Here is a 16,423-nt window from a genome sequence, read left to right on the forward strand (position 1 = left end):
ACGAAAACAACAGAGAAGTGCATTATTGGAAATGTTTAAAGAACATTAAACTGGTTTTGCTGATTTTGGCATGGATCCGGCACAGAGTCGCCTGCTGTCTGAGTTAGGATTCTCACATTACATAAAAGCCCTGGTCGAAAAATATTTATACGAGAAATGTTTCAATACTCAAGAATATGCGAAGTTACGTTTATGCTACAAGATGAGGTACATGTACATATATCACTTAAAGGGGTCATTCCATCTCATTTTACATTTGACAGACATCTTTTACTATTATTTTCTATATGTCGTGTGTTATTCCCAAGCAGTTCCCAGACATTACCACCGAGTTTATGGAGACAGTGTGTACCGATATATTAAATAAAGGTACAAGGCAAAAATGTGTTTATTTGAAGAACAAAATAGAGAAAACTTTATAAAAACAATGACATTTATTAGTCACATGTTCAACTTACTATTCAAATAAGGGTACACAGACAACATTGAAGGCTCTAAAAATGAAAGAGCACAAATCATATTGATACAAGCAACTGGAATGTGGTTTCTTTGGAAAAAACAACAATAGGCATAAATACAAAAACAATGTTGACAGCACAGCCGCAGTATATTTTATACCTAAAGACAGATCTAATTTACAACTCTACGCCTTCCTAAAAAGGTCAAGCTACTTGTAGACGAGGATCAGTGCTGCAGATAGATACAGTACATCAGTGGGACCCGTAACAACAAATGTATGTATTGCTGTACTGAAGGTCCTCGCCAAGTGAGGTTTGACGTCAGCTCACAATTTGAGCTTTTTCCGGCGGCCGCGACTGTCAGGGGTCCCTTCTTGCTTGCGTTTCTGGGCCTGCGAAAGATTAAAAGGTGGTTTTAAAGCTTCACAGCAGGTATGAGGTAAAAATAGGATGGGGAAGACTAAGCTTACCGAAGATGTGCGAGGTCCTCTCTTCTTCTTCTCTGCCTTCTCTCGCTCTTCCAGCTCCATGTTTTCACGTTCAATGAGCGTGATCAGTGTGTTACACCTTCTCTGAAGCTCCTGCGTATGCACACCCATTAAGATATAAAGTTAATAAATATGTGAACTTCGTGAGAAAAAAAAACGAATTTAATATGACCATTATTCGTTAACATGTGCTCCAAAAACTCACCATTGCTGTGCGGGATTTGAGAAACCAATCGAAGCGAAACTGGGGAGAGTTGCGTATGCACTGGCGCAGCTCATCGTAAACGCTCTCCTTGTCAAAGCCCAGCTTGTGTAGCATGCAGATGAGAAACCGATCCTCTTCCTCCGTGTAGTTTTTTCCCTTGTTAGTGCCGTAGGAGATTCTGAGTTGGTGAAAAGGTGCCTTATAACGCCCGATCTAGGGAGAAAAAGGAAACGTTAATACATCAAACTTGTATTTGTATGATGACAAAACCCTTTCTGAGATTTACTTTAGAGTCCAATGCTTTCTTGATGCTGATCCTCCTCTGGATTCTGGCTTCTCCTCTCTCGATCTGAGCCATGATCTTCTCGATGTCCTGCAGCTCATTGCAGCGCTCCCAGAACACAGCTGCACACCAACATAAGAGTACCGATCTCAATCCCATGCATTCTGTATATTATTCAGCTACATAGTTAGGACACACAAACATACCCGAATACTCCATGACCTCCTCTGGAGTTTTTCCCTCGACCTCACGGGCAATGTTTTCTATGTCATCTCTTCCCCACTTCTCATTGGCCTTGATGAACTGGTTAAAGTCTCGCTTGGTCCAGATAGTGAAACCCTGTGAAAGGAGACACAAGAGCCACTATAATTAGCACCATCACCTAAAAAAATAAATGTAGTTAAGTTTTCACGTATACACTAGGGCTGCGACGAGTAATCGTGTGTCCCATTAAAAATGCCCCTGAAATCGATTCAGAATCGATTGTTCATGCACAGCTTGTACGTGTACTATGGCATTTGGTCAGTAAGAAGTCCTTATCAATCTAAAATCATTATGAGTCTGAGTCGTTAATAATGTGCATTTAAAATATTCTTTATTATCATGAAAATACCTCAAAATTTTTGAAGAACAGCAATATAAATATTCCTATTATTGACATTTCCTGGAATAGGGTTTGTAATGCTGCTACTTCTGTGGCACAAAGGGAGTTTCTGAACAAGAGCGCCCCCTGGCTGCAGGATTTCACCGTAATAATTAAAATGTATTCATTGAGAAAACGCGCATTTGCACGATTAATCGTTACAGCCCTTGTATACATGAGGGTCCGCATATACGTGAAACAAATTTCATCATTAGAATAGTATGCGCGCTGTTGGATTTTTGTAACTGCGTGTAGGTCGCTCATGTAACGTACAGAAGAATATAGTATGTAGCCCAGGAGATGCATTGCATTGGTCGCAACATGCATGGGTCAAACGTCTGTGTACATGTATGAGTCAAATAAACTAGGCTGTGCATGCGCTAATGTTAGTGTACACAAAAAACTATACTCTGGGCCTTAAACATGAAAGGCGATTTTCATTAACTGTGACTGCAGGTTAACTCTTAATTAAACACTTGGTGATCCTTATTTTTTTAACTCTTTTCCCGCCATTGACAAGTTATCTAGTCAATTCTTAGAAAATGCTTCCGTGTCAAATGACGAGTTTTTACGGCCATCCATATTTCCACTATTATCCACTATTTTGCGCTCTTACACAACTTATACACAATAAAGCATCCACTGATCCAAAATCTTGTGTATGTTTTGATTATAGTTCTTTATCTGATCTCTAACAAAAGTCCTTTACAAAAATGCAATTATTTCAGCTTTTTGCCCAAAATTTGGTATTTTGAAGAAACCTACCCATATTGAGAGGTGATAAAAGGAGAACAAATGAAGATAGGATTAAAACGTTTTGGGTTTTTTTAAAAGCAGGTGGTCTTCTTTCATTTGATATATTGTAAGTTTATATATTTAAAGAAGAACATTTTCTAAAAAGCATTAAACTTTTGTGAAAATCAAAAATGGCAACTTTTTTTTAAACGTTGGTGGGGAAAGAGTTAAAAGCAATACATGAACTCATATCTAACACAAGCATGTGGCACAAGCCCTGAAAAGTGAAGCAAAAACGTCTTGATCACCCCCCAGTGACTGGTCCCAGTATAGGTCATAAACCCCATGTTATTCAATAGAGACAGAGCGCAGCGCATCATAACCTGAAAACAACGCCCACTGGGGGGGAAACAATCCAACCGTCTCCATTAACTTTGTATTGCGAGAGGCCGCCTCCTTGTCATTTCTGGCTTATAACAAAAAAACTGAATAATGCCTAAAAGCTGCTGTGTGTACAGCTAACAAGCCAAAAAACCCAGAAATAAGTTTTTATAAGCTGTCGAGCCGTAAAACTCAGCCTTTGAGGAGAAAAAAGTGGATCGCTGACTGCGTTTCCCCTAGTGGACGCAGATTCGTTAAAAGTAGTACTATGAAAAGTTGCCCATTTCCACTTTTATGTCTTTAAACGCTCGTTTTTTGAGGTCGAAAGCTTATAAAAACGTATTTACAGATTAAACTTAAAAACAGAACAATACCCATAAAAGCTGCTGTGTGACAAGGCGCACAGCCAACAAGCCAAAAAAACAGAATTAAGTTTTTATCAGAAAATCCACTTTTTTCTCCTTAAAGACTGGGTTTTACGGCTCGACAGCTTATAAAAACGTATTTCTGGGTTCTTTGGCTTGTTACCTGTACATATTGTCACACAGCAGCTTTTAGGCATTATTCTGTTTTTTGTTATAAGCCAGAAATGACAAGGAGGCGGCCTCTCGCAATACTAAGTCAATGGAGACGGATGGATTGTTTTCCCCCCGGTGGGCGTGGTTTTCAAATTTGCATAACTGCGCTCTGTCTCTATGGCACTTGAGACCAACTAAACAATTTAATTACACTACGATTCAATCTTTTTTTTTTCCGAAGCTGGTTTCTGTCATTTACTGTAGTTTTTTATCACACTAATGTAAATTCAAGTGTTTGTTTTTAAAGTAAGTTTAGATTTAGTATGATATAAAAATGGTGGTGTCACGTCATGATTGATAGCTGTGATATGAACATTCTGCAAGAGCGAGGCCTTGGTTTTGCGTCTTTACTTCCTGCTCACTTCTACGCAGGACTGTTCCCAAAATTACTACTGCGCAAACTGAAGACCCAAGATGTCAGCGCCATATCGGGACACTGATGGCTTCACTTTTCACCAATGGAAGAAAGCGAACGGGTGTTGTCCATCTTTTATTTTTCAGTCTATGATCTAACACAACAAGCCCTGTGTTTCTTTTTGTACAAAGTCAAAAGGTAAAAATTTTTGGGGAAAAATGTTGTTTCTAAAAACAAGTAGCCTCACCCAACCTCATGTTATTCTTCGTTTCATTAAGAAACGTCTCGCATCTCCCTTTAGGAGACATTTACCTGTGAAAGGAGGTTCTCCTTCTCCTCTAGCTCTTCCTCATTAAGTGGTTCTGCTTCATCAATCTTGGCCTGTTCCTCCTTCTGCGCTTGGGCCGAGTTGGGGAGATCTGGGTTTCTTGGCACCTGTTAGCATTGTGACATTCTGCATTATAAACTTGAAGATGACAGCTTCTGTAAAGAGTTTCTCATAACTTATTTTGATCTGATCTCGACCCCAAAACGTAGACCCACCTTGTAGCCAATAGTTTTCCTGTAATACAAGATCTCCTTCTCCAGCAGCTCGAAGAGCCGAGGAGGAAAGAACTGAAAGTCTTGAACATTGGGCTGTTTGGGAGGACGAGGAGCCTGTGGGAAGAAAATTACGTTTCATTATAACTGCTTGAAGTTTAATTCATATATCCATTCACAGTAAGGGTACTAATTTTACTCATACCTTTGGTGCTTTAGGCTCACTGACACGCAGGGCCTCTCTAAAATAAGCGTCCACAGCATAATTCGCCTTGCGTTCTCTTTTGGGTGGTTCAATCCAGTTAGTGATGACCTGATTTACAAAAAAATAAGTGAACTAGTATCAACGTCTTAGATACAAATTGGCCACATTACTGGGTTTACAGGTTAAGCACTAAATTGTTAAAATGAATGCATGACCTTCTTCTTTTCTCTGTAATCTTCACCCTCAAAATTGTACACACTGTTTTCGGTGTCCATCGTGAAGTTCCTCAGTGTGCCTTCTCCAAGATTGGCCAGCTTTTCCTTCATCTCCATGGTCTAAAATATATGCATAGTTCAATAACATGTTAGAGAATCCCACAGCTTTAATTAGCAAGACCCATAATACTGATGACATTTGTGTGTATTTAGTCACACCTTCTTCTCTCCTCTTTCCAAGATGGCATCGATGTCTTCATCGGTGATCTCGCTCTCCTTAGAAGCAAACACGTGAGTGGCACCGTGTCGAATGATGTTCAGCATCTCATCCTTGCCCAGTTTGTTCATGCTAGGATCTACCAGTCTGCCTATTAAGAGCAATAGAGATTAATTTAATTGAGGCTCAATAGGTGCCAAACCTTTTTTAAATTTAGAATTGGCAAAGCAATTTGTATTTGTTTACTGGGTAAGACACATTTTTAATATTTTATTTTTAGCATACCTTGCTGAATGACGATGGAGTCCAAGCGAAGTTTCATTTCGGCACGCTCCACGATTCTTTCCTCGACCGTATTTTCTGTGATGAAACGGAATACGCGCACCTGTTTCTTTTGACCAATCCTATGGGCACGGTCCTGAACAAAAATACCATCCAATGTCAAATATTTTTGCTTAAGTGGACATTTAACCAAAATTATTGTAGTAAAACATTATTATTACTCAATATTCTGTTAAAATTTTAGACTGGGCTCAAAAAACATCATGAATGAACAGCTGTCACAACGAAAGTGGATCAAAAAAAAAAAAAGTGTGCACGCAGTTCACATTTGATTCAACCTAAATTAGTCCGAGTTCACTTTATAAAAAATACAATGTGTGAGAGGTTTGCTATTTAGGGCTGTCACAATGATTAAATAATCGTCTCATCTCATGATTTCAGATCACCGCAATTATTGCACATTTCTTTAAAAAACACAAGGGGGAGCTGCAGCGCATATATAAATTAGACCGTATCAGATGGCGCTCTTTAACTAACAGTGTAACGCGATACATTGCAAAGCCATTCAATACAGTGGAAAAAACAGCATTTAAAGAAAAGCTGCAACACTTTTTCAGGTAAAACTGTTCTGTTATAATCAGTTTATTTTGATTGCATTTTGACACTTTATTGTGTTTATTATATGAAGAATTTTCAGTTTTTGAAAGATATATTCATTAAATAGTTACTTTTAAATTTTGTTATGTTTATTAATATTTACTTCCAGGTAAACCTTGCAAAATATTTAATTTAAATAATCACAACGTGTGAAAATTATTTCATGAACAAACAAAAAAATATGAGAATTAAATGTCAATGCAATAAAACAGACAACTAATCGTCACAATTGTCAAAGCCCTTATTAGGCAATTAAAGGAATATTTCATTTTCTTAAAAGAAAAATCCAGATAATTTACTCACCACCATGTGATCCAAAATGTTGATGTCTTTCTTTGTTCAGTCAAGGAGAAATTATGTGTTTTGAGGAAAACATTGCAGGATTTTTCTCATTTTAATGGACTTTAATGGACACCAACAATTAATACTTAACACTTAACAGTTTTTTTTCAACGGAGTTTCAAAGGACTATAAACGATCCCAAAGAGGCATAAGGGTCTTATCTAGCAAAACGATTGTCATTTCTGACAATAAAAATAACAAATATACACTTTTAAAGCACAACTTCTTGTCTAAATCCCGTTGTGATGCACTAGCGTGAACCCACGCAATACGTCATCACGTCAAGAGGTCACAGAAGACGAACGCGAAACTCCACCCCAGTGTTTACAAGCGTCTTCAAAGAGGACCGTTCCTACGTTGTTGTATGTCAACTGATACTAATTAATGTCTTTGTGTCAGTTTATTGTTTACAATGGTCCGCAAATGTGCGTTTTATATATGTAACATGTGACCTCCCTACGTCACTACGCATTTACGTTAGGTCGCGCTGGACCGGACCTAGACGAAACGTTGTAGTTTAAAAGAGCATATTTTTTATTTTTCTTGTCAAAAATGACAATCGTTTTGCTAGATAAGACCCTTATGCCTCGTTTGGGATCGTTTATAGTCCTTTGAAACTTTGTTGAAAAAAACTGTTAAGTGTTGAGTTAAGTATTAATTGTTGGTGTCTATTAAAGTCCATTAAAATGAGAAAAATCCTGCAATGTTTTCTTCAAAAAACATAATTTCTTCTCGACTGAACAAAGAAAGACATCAACATTTTGGATGACATGGTGGTGAGTAAATTATCTGGATTTTTCTTTTAAGAAAATGGAATATTCCTTTAACCGTCAGCTAAATTTCATAACCGTGACAGCCATATTGCCATTTTCATTTAAACTCTGAAATTACACCAATCGTTCTGCTTTATTCGGTGACCAACATGCGTATGAAAGCTAGACAACACGGTCCATAGCTTGTAGATCAACTTGAGGATTCCAGTCCGAGTCGTAGATGATGACGACATCAGCAGTCGCCAGATTGATACCGAGACCTCCGGCTCTGGTGCTCAACATGAATAAAAACTTTGAGCTGTTGGGCTCATTGAAAGCGTTGATGGAGATCTGCAGGCCACGAGAGAAGACGCCACATTAACACCATGTTAAATTAGTACCCACACCAAGAGGGTATGCATAAACTTCATACCTGTCGCTCCTCATGGGGTGTCTGTCCATCCAGACGGCAGTAATTATAGTTTCGCCACATACAGTAATCCTCCAGGATGTCAAGCACCCTTGTCATCTGACTGAAGATCAGAACCCGGGAGCCTGTGGGAAAGGGCACATCAACAAAAGCATGAGTAACTATTATGCAGGTCAACTGATGGAGATTGTCACACTGTAGTAGATCTAGGGCTGTCACAATGATTAAATAATCATCTCATAGCAGTTGTTTGACCTCATCGTGATGATTTCAGCTCACCGCAATGATTGCACATCTCTCTAAGAAACACAAGGGGGAGCTGCAGCGCTTGTATAAACAAGACAGTATCAGTTGTGTTATCTGTATTAATATTTACTGCCAGGTAAATCTTGCAAAATATTTAATTTAAATAATCACAACACTGTTTCTGAAATAATTTTTACACAAAGAAAAAAATGTAAGAGAATTAAATGTCAAAGTAATCAAACAGACAATTAATCATCACAATTTATTAGACAATTAACTCTCAGCCAAATTTCATAATTGTGACAGCCCCAAGTAGATCCCATTTCGGTGGACAGAACTGTTATTTACACAACATGAAGAAAAAAACACTTATAGCGGCATTCATCAGGTATTAATTTTCACCTTGCTCTTTGAGTTTAGGTAACAGCTTGTCCAGAACCACCATCTTGCCACCGTTGACCACCAGGTGGAGGTCGGTGGTGTAGGGCGGGCCAGGCTCCGCCCCATCAAACAGGTAAGGATGATTACAGCACTTCCTCAGCTGCATCAGTACATTCAACAGACGCATTTTGTCCATCTTACCAGCAGAATTCAGAATGTCAATATCCTTCATCAGAATCTTAGTGTACCTGAAGTCAAATAACCAACAGGGGTTATATTTCTGTTGCTTTCTTATCTCCAAATGATATAGAAAGTATGTGTTTTATGTAGCCCCATACCATTCTCTTTGCATCTTGCTGAGCCCGATATACATCTTGATCTCCTTTTTGGGGAGGAGCGATTTCTCCACATCTGCTTTGATACGTCTCAAGAGGAACGGACGCAGCACCTATCCAATCATAAGATTTGTTAGTGATGTTTTGAAACTTAATAACATAAAAAAAACTTTCATATACTTTAAGTAGAAGACCAGTGTTGTGCTTCAGAAATAAAATAACTTTTAGGGTAAAAAATTTAGTGTCACACATAAGAAATCAATTGAATTACGAACTCACAGTATGTAAACGCTCCACCAACTTCTGGTCTCCCAGACAGTTATTGGTGTCAAACCAGGCATCGAAATCCTGAATAATGAGAAATAAAAGATCACAAAACTATACATGTAACCTACATATAACAGCTTCAAGAAGTGCATATAAACCAGCAACTAATGCTTGATGACAAAACTCTTAACAGTGTAAGAAAGCCAAGCGTGAGACCTCAGAAGAGTTGAAGACATCAGGTAGCAGGAAGTTCAGTAGAGCCCACAGCTCGTGAAGGTTGTTCTGCAGCGGCGTTCCGGTTAGCAGCAATCGATTTGTCGTCTTGAACTCTCGCACGATCTCTGAAAGCTGAGAAAAATGTCTCTTGCTGTTAGCTGTATGTTTATGAAACAAAAACTTGTTTTTGTTGCAACGTTATCTCATGTTCACTTCTAAATTACTTTCACAACCATTTTAACCCCTAAATTATCAACTACCCTTTTTGAGTGGGAGTGCGAAAAAGTTGCACCTTGAAAATAAATATAACCGTTGCATTCTTTAGTCTAGAAGCCTAATCTTGGTCTCTTTTTAAAGAAGACAATAAGGTTTTTTACTAAGGTGTATGTAGTTGTTATTATTAAATTAAAAAGCTGTTATAGCAGTTTAAGCTAATTTTAATAAATATATACTTGATTGCATTTTTTTATTTTATATTTAAAAAAACTACAAAAATGAAAATGTTTCATGCCCCAAATGCTGAAAAAATAAAGCCATAAGTCTCAACTAGGGATGCACCGAATATTCGGCCACCAAAAATTTTCGGCCGAAAATGGCCCAAAAGTGGATTTTCGGTTTTCGGCCGAAAGACTTTTATCACCGAAAAAATACGGCCGAAATAATGTGATGACGCAAACAGAAACCACGACCTGCACGTGCTTGTCTGAAGAAACATATCTGCGGTGTGGACTAGATTTTTCTTAAACCCGCGTCCGCCGAATTTCTGACCAGGATGCCCGCAACCTGTGAGTTCCACTCCCGCCCACGCCCGTAATGTTTGCGGTCAAACCCGCGGATTTTCTCTGGGCATGTGTGTACAGTATTCACAAGCTCCGACTAAACATTCGTTCAGATTAACATCCAGAATAACAGACATGAAACATGATTGCTTTTAAAGTTAGGGATGTGGACGTAAGGTCAAATATTCGATCTGCAATAATAATTAGAATGGAAAAAAAATGATATTCAAATGGTTTTAATCCGCCACCGCAGCATTACGGCTACTGCTCATTTAATCCTTTTTCACTTCACCTGTGCGGTCTTTTAAAGACTTTAATGTAAAATATACATGAAAATTAATATGTATGTATTTCTGATTGTTTTGGTAATTCAGATTGCAGACTAATTCAAGTGTTTAGAGTTTTAATGCCGGGTTTTTGACGTGCTTCTTCGCCGCCGCATCAGCGTACATCATGAGAGATTTGTTAGCTTCCTTATATAGCCTAGTTTATTTTGTTGTTGAAACGACACGAGACACACATGGAAAGCGAAACGGAGAACATTTATTTTATCTGTGGATATGGTTTTAACGAACCCGATAACTGCAAATGCCGTAACAGCAAACAATAGATCTGTTTTGTGAAGTGTTGTTAAATTAAGCTCGTAACTTTGCACCCTCAGCAATAATGTATCAAGCCAGCTTGCGTTATTTGTAACATAATATTAAATTCAGATATATTTGTTAGATCCGTTTGTTGTTCTCACTGGATAACAACAGAGCAGAGTTTTTTCTGCAGCTGGCATTAATGAGAAAAACGGGTTTCACCGGAGAAGGTAGGCTAAATATGATTTTCTTTCTAAACAAAAACATGTCAGACTAAATAAAGAAGATATTCATATTTGACTGAGCCTTCGATCTATGCGGGTTTTAACGTGCATTAAAATGTCATAATTTTTTTATTAGCATTTTGTAACATTAACGTTAAAACAAAACCACAACTAGCACATCTCAGTTTTTAAATGTATATACTGCATGGCAAACAAGCAGCACCAAAGGATTAATTAAACAAACAGTTTAACTTTTAACAACCTGATGTGTCAATAGCCTACTCACCAGTTTTTCCAGACGTGAGGCAGATAGCCTATATAACTGAAGTTGGGTTTGTTTATGCCACATGTTGTTTGGCTTAATTTTCTTCTTAAATTGTGTGTGTTGACTCCATTTCTATTACACGCAAAAATACCATAAGTGCAATGGTAATACTAATAATTGGCATATTTTCTTTCGGTGTTTCGGCTTTCGGTTTTCGGCCTTGGTTTCCTCTTTTTCGGTTTTCGGTTTCGGCCAAGAATTTTCATTTCGGTGCATCCCTAGTCTCAACTAGTTTTGATCCAATGTTTTTCAAATTAAAATCACAAAATTGTTTTACCAACAAAGGCCACTAGGTGTCATTAGTTTGCTGCATACTATTGTCATAAATTAATAAATAACTGCATTATTATTGCTAAAAGGTTTAAATATATGAAAACTACATTCTTAGAGCTTTCTACTGACATATAGGTTGTCAAGATTGTTGAACATTTATAATAGGATATTAGTGTTATAAACATGTAATAACAACTTGGGCCCACCTGGGTGCCCATGACATTTTAGAAAATTGCTCTCAGTATCTCTCTCAAAATTGTGATAAAATATGAAAATTACATTCTTAGTGCTTTCCAAGTTAAGTTAAGATTTTTAAAGGTTTATAATAGGATATTAGTGTTATACATGTGTAATAACTTGGGGGGCCTTGACATTTTACAAAACTACTCACTACATCATTCTTTTTGCAAAATGTGAATGAAAAATAACAACACGCTCAGAGCTTTTCAACAATATAAAGTTAATTATACAGTTATAGTCTATTATTGGTAAAATAGTTACGTAAACAATTTGGGCCCACCTGTGGGCCTGTGACAGGGGTTAAACATTCCCTTACACTAGAAATGTAAATGCAAACCTTAGATTTTTCATTCTTGATACGGTGGGCCTCGTCAATAACCAGGTACCTCCAGTTGAACTTTTTGAAGACGGCTCTTTCAATAATAACCATCTCATAGGAGGTAACGCACACATCCCATTCACCTGGCAACAGCGTGTCACGAATAAATGCGGTCTGCAGACAGAAATCAAGATTAGATAGACAAAGACAAGACATGTAGACAAACATAAGTGTGACCAAATCTTATTACATGGTACGAGTCATTTCACATTAAGGTAACAATATTAAAGGGATAGTTCGGCCAAAAACGATATTAAACCCATGATTTACTCACCCCCAAGCTGTCCGAGTTGCATATGTCCATCGTTTTTCAGACAAACACATTTTCGGATATTTTAGAAAATATTTTAGATATTTCTGTTCATTAAATGTTATGTTACGGGGTCCAGCAATAGTCCACGACCTTCAAGTCCAAAAAAGTGCGTCCATCCTTCACAAATTAAATCCAAACGGCTCCAGGATGATAAACAAAGGTCTTCTGTGGGTGGTCCGTGCGGTGTTTTTGTGGAGATGTCCATGTTTGAAGTGTTGTTGACTTTGTAAACTGGCTTCCGGTAGCGCCGCCATTTTGGAGTGATGCGCATTCAGGATGAGAGCTTACGCAGCGTACAGAGTTTCTCTGCTGCTGCTCGGTGCCCCCGCCCTCCGAATTTGTCATACGTCACTAAGAAAAGTGCGTACACTACGCTAATCCTCTCTCCTGAGTCTAGGAGGGCGGCGCTACCGGAGGCTAGTTTGTAGAGTTAATAACATTTTAAATATGGATATTTCTACAAAAACACCGCACGGATTACCCACAGAAGACCTTTGTTTATCATCCTGGAGCCGTTTGGATTTAATTTGTGAAGGATGGACGCACTTTTTTGGACTTGAAGGTCGTGGACTATTGCTGGACCCCGTAACATAACATTTAATGAACAGAAATATCTAAAATATTTTCTAAAATATCCGAAAATGTGTTTGTCTGAAAAACGATGGACATATGCAACTCGGACAGCTTGGGGGTGAGTAAATCATGGGTTTAATATCGTTTTTGGCCGAACTATCCCTTTAACAATACCACATTTGCAAGATTCTTAAGCAGGAAATTCAACAAAACTTTTTGTAAACTGTGGTAAAGCCTATTTTTGGACATTTCTTTTTTTATCAAGTATATTTTATCATATATAAGACAAGCATTCTTTTAAATTTCTTGTCCAAATAAATGCCTGACTTACTCTTTCGTTCCTGTCACCGATGAGGCAGACGGCTCTCAGAGAGGGAACCCAGCGCTTGAACTCATTCATCCAGTTATAAAGAGTGGACTTGGGCACCAGAACCATGTGAGGTCCAGGAATGTTTCTATAATGCTTCATGTAGCCCAACAGAGAGATGGTCTGCAAAGTCTTACCGAGACCCTGAGAGGACACACGATATTGTCAACAATGTTTTAGAGATGAAATGGGGTTTTCGGTAGTGAATTTTACAAACAAATTGTAAAGTATGCTCAACAAATGGTATGGTTTAAATGAACAAGATACTTCTAACTAATGAAACATGAGTTGAGCGTAACTAAAAAAGGCTTTTTACAAAACCCCATACATTTCAAGACATTGTAATCCATGATAGTTTGACAGTGTCATACCATTTCATCAGCAAGGATACCATTGATTCCATTCTCATAGAGTGAAATCAGCCAGTTCAATCCACGGACCTGGTAGTCTCTCAGTTTGCCGGTTTTCACATCTATCATTGGTAGTCCAAGGAAAGGTTAATAAAGGTCGTTAATAAAAGACAGACTGACACAAATAAGGTAGCATTAATAAACTATTTTATGGGTTTAAAATTAACCCAAAAGCTTTTAAAGGCGGGGTGCATGATTTTTGAAAAACACAAAAGAGAGTCGGCCGAGTACCAAAACACACTTGCAGTCAATCAGCAGTAAGGGGCATGTATATTAACCGACATTGTTGCCTGGTTGTGTATGTGTAGGCGGGTCTATCAAAAGAAGGTCCAGATTTTATTGGGGTAGGAGCGTGTTTGTTTAGGTAATTTCAAATACCAACATTGGCTTTCAGAGATCATGCACCCCGCCTTTAATTGCCATGTTTATTTTGCAGGTGTCCGATGTGCGTTTAGCTCATATGAAGGCGAGTCGTCGAAACGTGTGCAAATGCTGGTGGCCTTGTTGCTCTCACTCAGAAGCTCCTCGTCTTCCTCCTGCTCGGTGCGGCGATGGCGATTACTAAAGAGAGATCAATTAGAGAGATCAGTCATGAAAAACTGATGCAATTCATTGCTGGTTTGTTTATGAAAAATCCTCAAAACACAGACAAAATGAGAGGATACACAAAAGTCGATTGAAACCGAATAGGGAAACTCACTCTCCGGCAGACAGCAGATTCTGCTTTTCATCTTTTTTAATGCGAGGACGGCCAGGTTTCATTTTTAGAGGTGAGGTTGGGGTCTTCTGGGCAGCTGGTTGGATGAAATGAGCGAACACTTCAGTCTGCTTTAGGAGGTACTCAAATCTGTTGGTCCGGTCAGTTTGCTGTCAATACAAATCATTAGAAGTTACTCAACTTTCAGAGAGCCCCACACAATGACAACATGCATATATTAGGTAATAATAATATATCATAAGTAACTAAAGTAAATGCATTACCAGTTTCTCATCATATCCACCCGGCTGCTCTGACTTTTCCGTCTCTAACTGAGATGACGACGACTGGACTTCACTATCCATCACTATATCGGATGCTTCGTCATGCCCGTTTTCTGAAGCCTCATCCTTAAAGAAACAACAAGTGACACCACATCATTTGACTAAACAAAGCCAAACATTTCAAAGTTCAATCAAGAAGAAAACAGGTCAAATTGACATTAAACACTCATGGTCAGTCTAGGTATAGAAAAGACTAAATAAACAGAAAATAAACTAACAATATCCTAAATAGTTTAATTGGACGCGTTGCCGCGGGCCCGAAGTTAACTTCCGGTCTGACTAGTGAATGAACTGATCTGACGCTGATAAGAATTTAATAAAAGATTATCATAAAAGTAGTGGCCAACAGTAACGCACAGTTTCTCAAAATATTGTAAACATATTGAATGACTTCGTTATATTGATTGCAAAATACCTACGTTTAAAAATAAACAAAAACACAACGAATAAATGGCATTGTATGATCGATCTTTGCGATATTTCATCGCACCAACGGCATCCATGTTCAAAAGAACACAACACGAAGTTGTTTCAAAAGAAAACAATGACAAATAAACTTTATGTTCAATACAATAAGAGTAAATATTTTGATTCGTTGATTAACTAAATTTTGATCAAGGAACCACACAAAACTTTGCCATTTTTATTTATTTACATTACAAAAAATCCACCAACAATGAAGTGTGATTCAAGACAGTTCTGGATGTCAGCGCGCGTGAAGATGGACGCCGAGAGGCTCTTCTATTCATTTCAGCCGGAACAATACAAGCTAACAAAAACTTTCAACTCCCCACTCGAAATACGCGCGTAATTGATCCATTTACACTTTATTTACAGCTTCAAAGTCCGCGTTTTACACGGTATACATTAGAAGAGGATCGTGAGTGGGATAAGATGAGAAAAGAACCGCTCATCCTCCGCCGGACCGGCCAGGTCGAGTTGGCTCGGTTCTTCCCGCTGCTGCTCCATGCTGCTTTCTGTTTCGGACATAATTCGCTGGCAGAATCGCGTAAATCACTATAAACACAAGTAATTCCGGGTACAGTGAGCTTGAAAAGACGAAAAAGTAGATAGGGTTGATTAAGAAGTTCGAAAATATTGCCCAAATAGAGCAAGCAGACCACGCGTCATTCACGGCCCCCGGCTTTTCTGTTGACACTGTTCCCGCAAAACGGGCCCGGTTTCAAACTATCGCGAGATTTTAGACTCACTGTACGTCATTGGTACGCGATATTTTGTAACTTTTTACATTTTTAATGGATAAAGGTTTGGATGTTTCATTTGACGTATTAAGAAAAGTATAAAATGTAGTAACAGTGTAAGTGTAAATTATTGCATTTAATCACAAAGCTATTTTTTAGGATTTAAGACGCAGTTGTTATACATGGCACCTATGAAAGACCTATCAAAATATTTTACAACTATTGTGCATTTTATACTGAACAATTACTAGTAAATGTTTCATTGTGTATGAGTGTGCTGTTTATTAAATAAAAATATATTAGAAAATAATGTGTATTTCCAAAGAAGTCAAACTTTTTTTTAACATTCATTCGTTATTTTGTGTGTGTTACCTCTTATAATGTTTATATTGTTATATTTGCTTTAAATGTGCATGTTCTCCTGGCAAAATATAAACAAAAAATAAAGTACAAACTTCAGACTTTACATATTATACCATACTCTGTACCATTGTATATAACA

The 16,423-nt window shown here is 38.0% G+C and overlaps 1 protein-coding gene across 1 annotated transcript; it reads right to left on the bottom strand.

The window, feature by feature from the left end:
• Positions 1-415: 415 nt before the first annotated feature.
• Positions 416-15,907, bottom strand: smarca5 (SNF2 related chromatin remodeling ATPase 5). Its single transcript, XM_073860501.1, has 24 exons — positions 15,629-15,907; positions 14,660-14,779; positions 14,379-14,545; positions 14,136-14,239; positions 13,640-13,737; positions 13,233-13,412; positions 11,974-12,129; positions 9,212-9,343; positions 9,008-9,076; positions 8,732-8,841; positions 8,415-8,641; positions 7,770-7,891; positions 7,529-7,687; positions 5,589-5,721; positions 5,306-5,454; positions 5,087-5,206; positions 4,872-4,979; positions 4,670-4,783; positions 4,439-4,561; positions 1,641-1,773; positions 1,438-1,556; positions 1,152-1,364; positions 929-1,039; positions 416-850 (listed from the first exon to the last, which is right to left on the bottom strand). The coding sequence occupies exons 1-24, from the start codon at positions 15,707-15,709 to the stop codon at positions 785-787; spliced, it is 3,114 nt and encodes a 1,037-aa protein (XP_073716602.1). The 5' UTR covers positions 15,710-15,907; the 3' UTR covers positions 416-784.
• Positions 15,908-16,423: the final 516 nt, after the last annotated feature.

Source organism: Misgurnus anguillicaudatus, chromosome 3, assembly GCF_027580225.2.
Source record: "Misgurnus anguillicaudatus chromosome 3, ASM2758022v2, whole genome shotgun sequence".
Lineage (NCBI taxonomy): Eukaryota > Metazoa > Chordata > Actinopteri > Cypriniformes > Cobitidae > Misgurnus > Misgurnus anguillicaudatus.

What these genes read in the sequence shown, in the direction of transcription:
- smarca5 (XM_073860501.1), bottom strand. Translation starts at nt 15,709, where the DNA reads ATGTCCGAAACAGAAAGCAGCATGGAGCAGCAGCGGGAAGAACCGAGC. An exon ending in GTGGATATGATGAGAAACTG is followed by an intron (nt 14,546 to 14,659) that starts GTAATGCATTTA and finishes TTGTATTGACAG; the next exon opens with CAAACTGACCGGACCAACAG. An exon ending in CACCCCATGAGGAGCGACAG is followed by an intron (nt 7,688 to 7,769) that starts GTATGAAGTTTA and finishes CGTGGCCTGCAG; the next exon opens with ATCTCCATCAACGCTTTCAA.